Consider the following 13029-nt stretch of genomic DNA (forward strand, 5'->3'; position numbering starts at 1 on the left):
GGAACATCTTTTCTGATTGTTTTTTTTTTTCAAATATTTTGTACAATCAGCTTGTTCTCACTGTAGGGAAGCTGTTGTAAACACTAAAGACACAGTTATGCATGCCTGGCACATACTCTGGCCTGCGACTATGCTTAGTGATGATGACCATGATGGTTTTGAGAAAAATATGATGTCTGAACTCCTTACATATGCAAAAACAGTGCCTTCAGAGTCTGTCTGTAACCTGGAAAAAGTGTTATCGAAGAAGTCTTTAATATTGATAATGAGGCTCCAGTTATTCATTCAATGACTGATGGCAAAGTAGCTGAAATGGTTTTGAATCAAGGTGATCATGGTAAAAAATGACGTGAAGATGACATTGTTAACACTGCAGTAAAAATGTCTATAGGTGAAATGGTGATAAAGTGTGATGAACTCATTGAAGGACTAGAGCAGCATGCTTTGATAATAAAACAAAAAATAATGTCAGTTTAGAAAATAAAAGAGAAACTTCTACAATAAAAACCTTTGTTAATTGAGGCAAATGACTCTGGAAGAAGCATTTAAAAAGGCCATTCAGCACAATGTGTCCTCATCCCAGGAGGACCAGTTCATGGTCCCTCAAATGCTTGTGATGTTCCTTCTCAAGATAGTAAATAAAAAGGAATTTTTTCTGCACGAAATACAAATTTTGAATTAGTATTTGTTGCATTTATATTCTTTTGGAAGCACAGACCATCATGCTTTTTTGGTAAATAAAATTTAATTTTTTGCACGAAATCTAAATTTCCGGCCCCAAGCATTTTGGATTAGGGATACTCAACCTGTAGTCATAAATTTATGTCTTTTGCTGTTTAGGTGATATCATGGGGAGTTCAAGACCACATAAAGATCACAACAATACAATTCCAAAGCCACCAGAAACTTATGGAATTGACTCTTATTCAGGATTGGAAAAGGAGTCCCCAGAAGATGCAGAACCCAAAAGGAGTACAAATCCAGACCTTTCAAATCTTGATACTGCAAAACTCAGGCAGAATTGAACAATTTGATTAGAGAATTGGACCACCCCCAAAACGAAGGCTCAATTACCAGGATCATGGCTTCAGCAGTGGAATCTTCTTACAAAGAGTATCATGTCTTTTTATAGGAAGAGGCAATCTAATATAAAGACCGATTATTCCACAGATGGTACTTTTGTTTATAGTAATTATGTCCAGGATTTAATGAAAGAGTTGCATCTGGAACACAACCCCAAGCAGTGGAGGCTTTTCATTGATTCATACAAGGTCAGTTTGAAAGCAGTTTTACTCCATAATGGAAATAAGTATCCATTGCAGTTCACATGGAGGGAACGTATGAGAATCTACTATCAAGAATACAAATGGAATATCTGTGCTGACCTAAAAGTGATAGATTTTCTGATTGGATTGCAAGGCAGATTCACAAAATACCACTGCTTTTTTATGAGTGGGACAGCCAAGTGAAGGATTGCCACTAAAGGATAAAAAACTGGCCAGACTGTTCAGAAACTACACCAGGCCAGAAAAATGTAGCACATCCGCCTTTGGTGGATAAGTCAAAAATCTATTTACCTCCACTGTACATCAAGCTAGGTTTGATTAAAATATTTGTGGAAGCGACGGACACCTCGAATCAGTGAGGCCAAGATAAAAGAGGGAAGTTTTGTGGGCCCTCAAATCAAACTGCTATTCCAGGTGAAGAATTCATTAAAAAGTTCTTTCATTCTTCATTAAAAAGCTCATTCTCTTAAAATATATAAAATATTTTTTACTAGAAACGTAGCTTTTGACTTTAATCCCTCCTCCCTTAAAATTGATGGGTGTTACAGCAATATGGTTGCCATAATTTGAATTTAGTATCATCAAATCTACAAGAATTATCCTGAATTTTAAGAGGGGATGAAAAAAAAAAAGTTTTTTTTTTTTGTCAACCTGCATTACTCACTTGAGAAATGTATTGTTTGTGGAATACTAAAAGCAAATCTCACACGTTAAAATGAAAGGTAAAAACAATAAATATTTGTGCCTGACCTTGACAGATCCATTGCATTTTTGCTTCCAAGTAAATACTTTCAAAACATCTTGAATTAAACTGAGTATATTAAGGAAAGTAGAAAAAGAATTCAGACTTTTAGTCATTAATTAACAATTAATGAACAACAGATATTTTCAGAGGGCACTTATTATGTCTGCTTGAATAGCACTAGATTAAACACTGACATTCTGTTATAAGATGTGGAAACATTTATTCAATGAGGCTGCCTGATGCTCTCTCTGGAGACTAAGCACCAGCGAGGTGATCTGATAGAGGTGTATAAAGCCTTGAATGGTTTAAGCATGCTCAATGCTGATGGGATTCTTCCTCTAGCTCAGAAAAATCACCTGAGAGGGCATAAATTCAAATTGAGGAAAGACAGATGTAGGATAGACGTGCGGAAATTTGCCTTTAGCCAGCGGGTGGTTGGTTGGTGGAACAGACTTCCATCCCTTGTGGTGGAGGTTGATAGCCTAAATAAGTTTAAGGCTCAGCTGGACAGGTATTTTGAACGAACAGAGGGGTGAAGTGGAAGTGGGTTTTTTTTTTTTTTTTTTTTTTGGCTGATGCTGCATAAGCTTGCTTTCTTGCATCAAATGCCTCTACTAATGCTAATGCTCTCTCCTGTTCCAATGTTCTAGCTGATAGCACAGTGGTTATAACATTACCCTCCCCACACTGAGTGGAAAAAGTCAGGGTTTAAATACTGTCAAAGATGAACTTTTGACTTTTTTCCACTCCATGGCTGTGTTAATTAGTCTCACGCAAGAATAGCAAGGTTATCCCTTTCCCAGAACCTCAGGTTTTTTGTCCAACAGAACAGACAAGCCAATCAGAGAACACAAGCAATTTATGAAGATAATAAACATAGTTGGATGAAATTGTTCTCAGCTAACCCTAATTTCACAGGTTTTGTTTCTTCCTGTTCCAACATGATTGTGTCTAGTAATGAAATCCTTAGTTTAAAAAAAAAAATCTTCACAGTCACCTTCAAGATTTGAAATAGTTTTACAGTCAAGCAGAACTAATGCCATTCCACCTATTACAAAGGTGAAACTTGTCTGCAGATGATATAAAAAAAAAAAAACCCTGTTTATCCTAGTTAGGATTTATTTTAGTTTTTCTGTACAACAGGGGACCTTTCTGACATTGATGGGTGGATGTTAGCTCAAAGTCTAATATAATATTATGTAGTCATCTAATTAAGGTATTCAAGTGAATTAGAAATGTGAGCAAATTCTCATTCTTTATTATATCTCATTATAACTCCATACAAATATAAACTTTGAACTCTTTCTAGCTTAAACAGAATTAAAAACAAAGGTATCAATTCTAATCTAAACTCCCCCCACCAGGAGTTTGTACTAATTGTTGTGAAGCATTCATCCACACTCTACATATTTCTGTGGTACACGGCACATGGCAACAATTGATTGTGTTGTCAGTTGTTCACAATATTATTAACATAATTTGTACAAATTTTACAGATATTAAAAAAAAAAAGTAAAGAAAGCAATGGCAGTTAGAAAGGAGAGACATGGTTACATTTGTGTAAAGAGGTCATTAATCTAAAAGTTCGAAACAGAAACCTTTACTTCTAGTAAATGTTTCTGTTTTTATAGTTAGTGTTCTTGAAGTCAGTGATTATTGTAGCAGCCTATGAAAGCGTCACTTGGCCTTCATTTGATGAGAGAATAGTATGTTAAACAGCTCTCACAATGATGAGGCTATTTTTATTATATGGTATTAGCAATTTAGGTTGATTCATGGATAACAGTTCCATCTTTAACACAGTAAGCCCTATACAAATGTCAGCCTGTGTCAGTGGAGTAATGACAAGATAAAAACTGTATATATCTCTGCATTCAGTTTTTAAATTATTTTCAATGCATGGGACTAGATATAACCTTGGAACCTTTACTACTTTAAAGAAAGCCATGATTTCCACTTCTTGAAACACAAATTTCACAAAATTAATGAAAAGCGTAAAACAGCACTCCAGAATACCTTTAAATCAGTATAGAGTACATGCGCGTGGGTGTGGAGAAATGTGTAGAATTGGGCAATCAGCTTCAAAGTAAAAGAGCAGTGAGCTGTAATGCTAGTTTGAAGATTTACTCTCTACATTCACATTTAGTAATACTAATGGAGGCATGTGATGCAAGAAAGCAGGCATATAAGCTTATGTAGCATCAGCGAAAAATAAAAATACAATTTCATACATCCATTCCCTCAAAGTCTGTCCAGTTCCTCCTTGAATTATTTAAGCTATTAACTTGCACAATGACAGATGGAAGTTTGTTCCAGCAATCAACTACCCGCTGCCTAAAGACAAATTTCCGCACATCTTTTCTACAACTGTCTTTCCTCAATTTGAATTTATTGCCCCCTCAGGTTCGCAATCTGAGCAATAGGAAGAATCCTGTCAGAGTTGAGCCAGTTCAATCCATTCAAGACCTTAAACATTTTAATCAGATCACCTCGCAGGTGCCTAGTCTCCAGATGGTGCAATTTGCAGAACTTTAGCCTTTCTTTGTAAGAGCATCCCTTTGTTCCCCTTCACCAATCTTGTAGTTCTTCTCTGTACTCACTCAAGCAACTCTACATCCTTCCTAAATTGAGGCTTCCAGACCTGTACGCAGTACTCAAGGCATGGCCTGACCAGTGCCTTATACCAGGCATGTCAAACTGAGGGTCCCCCCCGAGGGCCATATGGGTCACACTTGTGTTGTCGTGAGGACCGCACACAACAACTAATTGAAGTCATTTAATAAAAATTATTGCAGAATATTTTTATTACTTAAACTTATAAACATACAATGTGCATACAAATGGTTTAGCAGCTAGCCACATTCATGAATGCAAAGTAATGAAGTAGTTTAACAAAAGAAAAAAAAAAAAAAAAAAAATTTTAAACAGCAACATACATTTTTTTTTTTTTTTTGCTCTGATATTAGGGCAGTAAGAGCTGGTAAACCAGGGAGGTCGCGATACATGTGTAGTTGTGTCCTACCTCCCCGTGCTCCCCGTGGTGTAGATGGACACTGAGCAGGCTTTCTAGGTGATCGCCTGCCTGGTGACAAAACGGCCAGAAACAACTAGACAACACACACACACTGCACGAACCTAACGTTACACACATTTCTGGCCTTTTACAGTGCTTTCTGTAATCATCACAGTGTACAAAGGCGGAGATGAATTGACGTTCATGTGCTGTCCTACATAAGATACTATACATGTCTACATGTATGCAACAGCAACAAATATATTGTACAAAAATTACAACAATTCAAAATGAACATTTATTTACGACTATTTTTAGTGTCTTGTCCTGAGGCTTGACACCTCGTTTTAATGACAATTTTTGCTATGTCTGGCTGAAATGTCTGTGCAGTTCCGACTTTCATCAGAGATGAGAGGTGTTGATCAGTCAGACTTGTTCTCTGAGAAGTTTTTGTTGATTTCATGAAGGAAAATAACTGTTCACACACATAAGTAGAACCGAACATTGCCATAATCCTTGTGGCAAACTTTCTGAAGTTTTTATTTCAGGAAGGTATGAAAAGAAACGAGGTATCCCCACTTCAAGATACTGGGTTCTGAGTGTGGAATCCGACTGCATTTCTAATAGTTCCATCTGCAGTCTTTCTTCTGCCTTGGCAACATCAAAGGTGAATGATGCTGAGAATAATGCAAAGTGGTGTTCAAAAGATGAGAAATCATGAAATCTTTCCTGAAATTCTTTTGACAACAATTCCAGGTGACTGTCATACTTAGCAAAGCTAAGTACAGACTCAGTATTGGCAGTGTTTTTCAGCTCTTTGCACTTTGGAAAATGAACTAAATTTTCATTTGACAACTGTGACTTCCATAAGCTTAGTTTTGTAATGAAGGACTTGATGTCATCATACAACTGAGTGATGAGTTGGTTTTTACCTTGTAATTTCAAATTAAGATCAGTTAATTGGGCAGTAATGCCCACAGTAAAAGTCAGATCCTGGAGCCAACTTTCATCTTTTATTTCATTCGTGTTTTGACTTTTCATATCCAAAAACACAATTATTTCTGTCTCAATAAATAAAATCTTTTCAGCACTTTGTGACATGACAACTAGCGGACTTCTGTGTAGAATGGAACATCGGTAAACTGATTATCCATATCTTCCAACAACTGGCTGAATTGACGGTGGTTGAGAGCATGGCCTTTGATATAGTTCACTGTCTTTGTGATCCAATTTTAAAATCTTTGAACACAAATTTTGCTGATGAATAATGCAGTGAAAATGTGCAAATGATGAGTCTGGATGCGAGTTTTCTATTTTTGTTTGTAACATGGCAGCAACACGTGCTGTGAATATGTCTGCCAACCATATTCGCAGCACCGTCGGTAGATAAGCATGCAAGTTTACTCAAATCCAAACCACAGTCATGCAGAACCTGCTCGACTTTCTCAGAGATGTCCTGGCTTGTTGTAGTGTCATGCATGGGGATCAGTTCAATCAGTTCTTCATAAATATTAAATTCACTGTCACAAGCCCTGATGAAAACTGCAAGCTGTGCTATTCCAGTGATGTCAACGGTCTCATCAATAGCAATAGAAAAAAATGTTCAAATCTTGATGATGTGGCCTTCAACTGTTGTTTCAAATCACTTGACATTTCATCAATCCGTTCAGCAACAGCGTTCCTGGTTAATGAAATATCTTTGAATAAGTGTACTTTCTCTGGACACACAATTTGAGCCGTTTTTACAAGGCATTGCTTTACGAAATCTCCTTCACTGTAAGATTTCCCACTCATGGCGATCATTCGGCTGAATTCATAGCTTGCAGTAATGGAAGCGACATTCCCTTTCTCAATTTTCGTAAAACAAATCTTGCTGTCTCACGTTAGCCGTCAATTCCTTGAGACACGCATTGGGTCTTCATATTTATCGTAAGATCGATGGTTCGTTTCATAATGTCTTTTCAAGTTGTACTCTTTTGGCGTGGCAATGCTTTTGTTGCAAATTAAACAATGTAGCTTTGCATTCTCCGTTGTGCAAAAATACTGTAATTCCCGTTTTTCTTGAAACACTCACCCTTCTTCGTTCAGTTTCCTTTTTCTCTTAGCTGGAGAAGCACTAGTCATTTTTAATGATGTGCAATCTGAAAAATAATAAAATAAAATTTAAAATAAAATCACCGGTTAAAAAACTGAAACAAAATTTAGGCCAGCTTATGTATTGTTACGAGCGAGATAAACGGGTTTTTACCTCATGCTCGTTGGTTCCACTCTCTCACTCAGGCTGAGCAGTTTACCTTAACGAGAGAGAAACCTTTTCCACTTGTAGGCCGCGAAATTCGGATCAGGACCAGGTACCTACACCAATAAATTGGCAAGAATGCTAGAATTCTTGTCGTAAGGCAGCCGCGCGTGATATTCAAAATTCTAAATTACTTCAATTAACAGATTTTGTGAATCGCTACAGTGTCCTTTGTGCGGGCCGCAGGTGTGCTTGCAAAAGGCCGCATGTGTGACATACCTGCCTTATACAAAGGGGTAATCACATTGTTTTCCGTACTAATAAAAATTCCTGTATATCACTGATAATACTCCATGACAATCAGATCAACTCACTGGTGCCTAGTCGATGCTGCAATTTGCAGAACTTAAGCCTTTCTTTGTAAGAGCACCGTTCGTTTCCCTCACCAATCTTGTGGCCCTTCCCTGTACTTGCTCAAGCAACTTTGCATCCTTCCTAAAATGTGGCTCCCAGACCTGTACGCAGTACTCAAGGCATGGCTTGACCATTGCCTTACACAAAGGGAAAATCACGTTGTTTTCTGTACTAGCAAAATTCCTATATATCATTGATAATACCCCATGACCTGCTTAGGCAGACTGTCTGCATTGCTCAGAAAAACAGCACAATTACTCCCAGGTATTTTTCATTTTCTACAACCCTAAGTGTAATACCACACAGTTGGTACATTTTTCTGGGGTTACTTCTATCCATGTGCAGTACTGTGCATTTTCCAATGTTAACTTCAGTTGCCACTTAAGACAGAAAAACTGAGGTCCTTTTCATGCGAAGCACTCAAAGCTATGGATAAAAGTTATTTTAACACAAGAAAAAGTAAAAAGTTCAGGATTGTTGGCCAGTGTTATATGCAGCAACACAAAATATCTATATTCTATGGTTGGTGCACCGAAACTTTTCCCTCACCATGAATAATAATAATAATATTTTAAATCATACTACAAAAATTATAGGACATGTACAAACCTCTTCTCTTTCTTGCCTTTCTTTTTCCTCCTGAAACTTCTGTATCTCTACCAAAGATACTGCTGATGGGTCTAAAGGTGGACCACCCCAGGCAGGTACCTAAAATATAGAAAATATACGTATTTAAAATATTCATGAAGCAAGGGATTATGGCAAAAAAAAAAAAGATGAACATCTGATAAATCATGACAGAGAAAATAAAAATCACATGAATTACATAAACTTCTGTTGTAGTTTTTTCTAAGAAGAACTAGCCCTAAAGGCAACTATAAGCAAGAAAGGTTATATATTGTGATCCCTTTCTGGGGTTATTTTATTTCAGCAACTAAAAATCAATATTTTTATTACTTATTGCATTCAAATTTTAATTATTGAGGAAGGGGTAATTTACTCCAACTGAAGACTAAGTATTCAGTACTAAGGTTTCGATTCATCTTAGGGATAAATATTCACAATTCCAACTAAGTACTAATATTATGGCAAACAATGCAAGAAAGAACACTTATACAGAATCAGCCAAAAAAGGGGGGGGGGAATTTCCCATATTATCTGTCCTTCCAGTCTAATAGTTTGTCTAGGTTTTTCATAAACTTATTCAGACTATCCATTTCCACAACACCAGATGGAAGTCTGTTCCAACAATAACTACCTGCTGGCTGAAAGAAAACTTCTGCATATTCTCAATTTGAATTTATGCCCTTTCAGGCAATTATTCTGAGCAAGAAGAAGAATCCCATGAGCATGCTCAATGCTGATGGGATTCTTCTTCTTGCTCAGAATAATTGCTTGAGAGGGCATAAATTCAAATTGAGGAAAGACAGATGTAGGATAGATGTGCGGAAGTTTGCCTTTAGTCAACAGGTAGTTTGGTTGGCAGAACAGATTTCCATCCTTTGTTCTGGAAGTTGATAGCCTAAATAAAATTAGGACTGAAATGGGAGCTCTTTTTTTTTTTTTTTTTGGCTTTCTTGCATCATATACCTCTACTAATGCTAATATATATCCATCAATCATTATTCAACTTTGAATTTAGGCCCACTCATGAGTTCTCTAGGCAAGAGGAAGGATTCCATGAGTACTGAGTTACTCGTTTCATTGAAAGCCTTATTCATTTTCAATTAGACCTCCTCACAGGAGTCCCCAGATGTTGCGAGTTGCAGAACTAAAGGCTGCCCAGCAACCTTTATTCCTGTCTAATCTCAATGCTCTTCTTTGCATCTGTGACAACAAATCCACATCCTTCCTGAAAAGAGGCTACCAGACGTGTATGCAGTACTCATCATGTGGTCATATATAAATATGGCCACATCTTGGGTATTGTGGCCATTGCTATATATAATTGGATAATTACCACATTTTCCCTCCTGGCAAAATTCATGTATATCATTGACAAATCCCCATGAGCTGTCCTAGTAGCCTTTCTGCATTGCACGGAGAACATATCTACCAAAGATCTGCCAAAGACTGCACAATTATCCCCATATCTTTTTCACTATTCACAACCATAAGTGTGGTGCCAAACAGTTGGTAGATTAATCTGGGACTATTGATACACATGTGCATACCCTACATTTATCAATGTTAAACATTAATTGTCATTTCTCAGTCAATCTGCCTAATTTTTTTTTGATCTCACTGCATTAGTATTCCTGATTACTGGTCGTTAAGCACCATGCCAATCTTTGTAACATCTGCAAACAAAACACTCTAATCCCGATATGCATTCATCAATATCATTATAAATACTGAAAACAAGACTGGGCCCAGGATCAAATCCCAGGGGAACTCCATTAATAACATTAGACCACAAAGCACAGTGTCGATTGATAACCACTCTGTCTTCTCCCACTCAACCATCCAGTGTGATGGTTGAGTGGTTCTCCCCAGGACCTATCAAATTGGCACACCACCCGGTGAACTTAACTGACCACCCGGCTAAAATTCATGCTATTCTCGCGGTACCGTATGGTACTGCTCACTGATCTCAATCAATATTAATTTGAACATACTATGCAATCGAGCTCAATGTGAAGGGAGCAAATAATGTTAAATTATGCAATTAATTTTTTCTCTGGATCGCTTAAGTCATATTTATAAATAACAGAAAATTTTATAATATTGCAAAGTATTACACTTCCCCGCCTGGCTACTTCATAATGCCACCCAGCTGGCAAAATGTTCTGGGGAGAACACTGCCATCTACTGCTAGAACTTGAACAGCATTCTTTTATGGATATAAGTGTCAAAAGCTTTTCTGAAATCTGAAAGTTATAGGTCAACATTAATTTTTTTATCCAGTTCCTTTGTTACTGCATCATACTACACAATCAGACTAGTCAGACAAGATCTTAACAAATCCATATTGCGACTACAGTATAACCAGATTACCATCTAGATGGCTTCCATTATTTCATTGACCACTAACTCCATTACATTCACTGGAACAGAAATCATATTAACAGGTCTTTAACTTAGCCATAGCACCTTCTGATCCCGCTTTGTGAAGTTGGAGTACCTTTGCACATATCTATTCTAGAGAAACCTCATTGAATCCAAGGATATACTCATAATTATGGCTAAAGATATGCTTACCTCCTTTGTTGCCTCCATTAATATACTTGGATATTGCCATCTATGATGGATAGAATCCATCCAACCCAGGTGGCTTTTTTATGTTTAGCTTCAACAATCTCTTCCGCGTTCCTGTTCATTATCACAAAACCATTTAGCTCTCTATTGGAACTTGATAAACTTTAGCATCCCCATCCCTAAAAATTCCTCGTGTGAAAGTAGATAAAAATACCTATTCATTTTATCAGCAACCTGAGCAGAATCATCAAACCATTCATATCTAGTGAACCAGTGTGATTCATTCTCTTCCTTCTAGTGTTTACAAAAGCACAGAAGTCTTTCCTGTTTCTCTTTGCATTCTTTGCTAGAAATCTTGCTCTTCCTAAGTTTGACTTTATTGTAGACTAATTTATATTTACTGTGTTTCAGAATCATCTCATAATTTATATGCATTCTATGAATTTTAATACTCTGCCAGAAGTCTGATTAGTTCCTCTGCTGAAGTTATGCCTGCCTGCCTGCCTCTGTCTCTTTGTAATTTTATAATTTTGAAATTTTTTGTAATTTTGTATCCTTTTATAATTTTTCCTGTGCATGAGATGAAAAAATTGAATAAATAATTCTATTTACAGTTCGTTGAACATTTCTTTTTTGCTTCAATCAAATTCAGCACGCATAGTTGCGAGTGCTGCAAAAGCATTTAGGGTAATTCCGACTTCCGTAAAATTCGACTTAAGTAGGGTTCCTCGGATCACAACCCTTACGCAAGTCAGGGAGTGGCTGTAATATTTATTAATACTGAAAAAACGTAATAAACATCCAATTAGGTATGAATTAATTGGCTTTTACTGCTGAACTTCTTGAGTGAGCTCTCAACATCAGGCGAGTATGCTGTAATTTTCATGTTTAAACTGCTGAGAGACTCTTATTGTTCAGACAGTTTCTTGATTTAGTTTTAATACGGTTCATGTTCAAAATTTTTGCCTGCAGAAATATGTCAAACACTACACTGAAAGAAATCCAAATGCAAATACAGATTTTCAAATTTATATTCTTGTCCAGTAAGCTATTCCACACATCGAACACAATTTGTTCTTGCTTTTTCAACTCATCTATCGCTGTACTCTTGTGTAGAATTGCAAGAGCTGCAACCTTTTGCCTTTCCAAATTCTCAATTTCAGTTGTAAGGCATTTTAGTCTTGCACTTCATGTCTTTGATTTTTAAGTCCGCTAACTCCATTTTAAATTGTGCTTCACATGGGCTAAACGTTAAAGAGCTACAGTTACATGTTCAAAGAGCTGCATGTGACTCGCAAACCACAGGTTGCCGACTCCTGCCCTATGCCATGACCCTTCAAATAAATTTGATTATAGAGATATAGCAACAGCTCTAGAGAATGAAAGAGAAGGTGTTTTATTATCTCATACTGACTATCATCTGGTCCTGCAGCATTGGCCTTTGAGGTAGCAGGTGCAGTGGTTAATTCTACCTGAGTGAAAGGCTGGTTATAAGATTCAGTTCTACTTCTTGTTGTTATTTGGTTTTTCGGAGCATTAGCAACTAAGGCCATATTGCTCCGGGGATATGCGCTGGTCATTTCCTGACCTTTCCGCATCCTCCGTTTTTGGTGGTCACGGGCTCAAACCCCAGTCTGATCAAGTAACGTGTGCTACGCACTGCTGCTCCTGCCCACGGAGGCACCTCAGTTCTACTTGAAGAAAAGTTTAATTTGTTTCTCAACTTGCTTCTTTAAAACCATGAACTCTGTAAAAATATGAAACAGCCTCTGCAGAGTATGACGTTTCAGCATATATGCTGGAAAGTTCTTCTCAGAGTATTGGTAATAGCAGTTTGGTTTGCTAGTATACGCCCATTGTGCTCTGATACAGTTGAGGGAAGTGCATATATTAATTTTCCAAATTTTATCCTAGACAATGTTGGCACTATTCATCTGGCACTATCCAAAGCACAATATATACATCTGATGATGTATATATTGTGCTTTGGCACTGACATTATTATTACATGTATGGTGCAAGGAAGCCTGAGGCTTATGCTGCAACAGCCAAAAAAAAAAAAATTCTGAATTTTCTGATGAGAGAGAGAGAGAGAACAAGAGTCAGGAGTAGAAGGGAATCATCAGGAAAGAGA

General features: G+C 37.1%; 1 protein-coding gene across 9 annotated transcripts in view; it reads right to left on the minus strand.

Moving 5' to 3' along the window:
• Gyf (GIGYF family protein Gyf) overlaps positions 1-13029 on the minus strand; it is a 915224-nt gene that overhangs the window by 279570 nt on the left and 622625 nt on the right. For all 9 annotated transcript variants that reach the window (XM_090381591.1, XM_090381590.1, XM_090381592.1 and 6 more), the window contains one exon: positions 8307-8405. In XM_090381591.1, coding sequence (XP_090237717.1) covers positions 8307-8405 — 99 coding nt within the window. The remainder of the gene's footprint in view (positions 1-8306; positions 8406-13029) is intronic.

The sequence above is a fragment of the Mastigoproctus giganteus genome, chromosome 9, assembly GCF_048544385.1.
Source record: "Mastigoproctus giganteus isolate SK-2022 chromosome 9, ASM4854438v1, whole genome shotgun sequence".
NCBI classification, from domain to species: Eukaryota; Metazoa; Arthropoda; class Arachnida; order Uropygi; family Thelyphonidae; genus Mastigoproctus; species Mastigoproctus giganteus.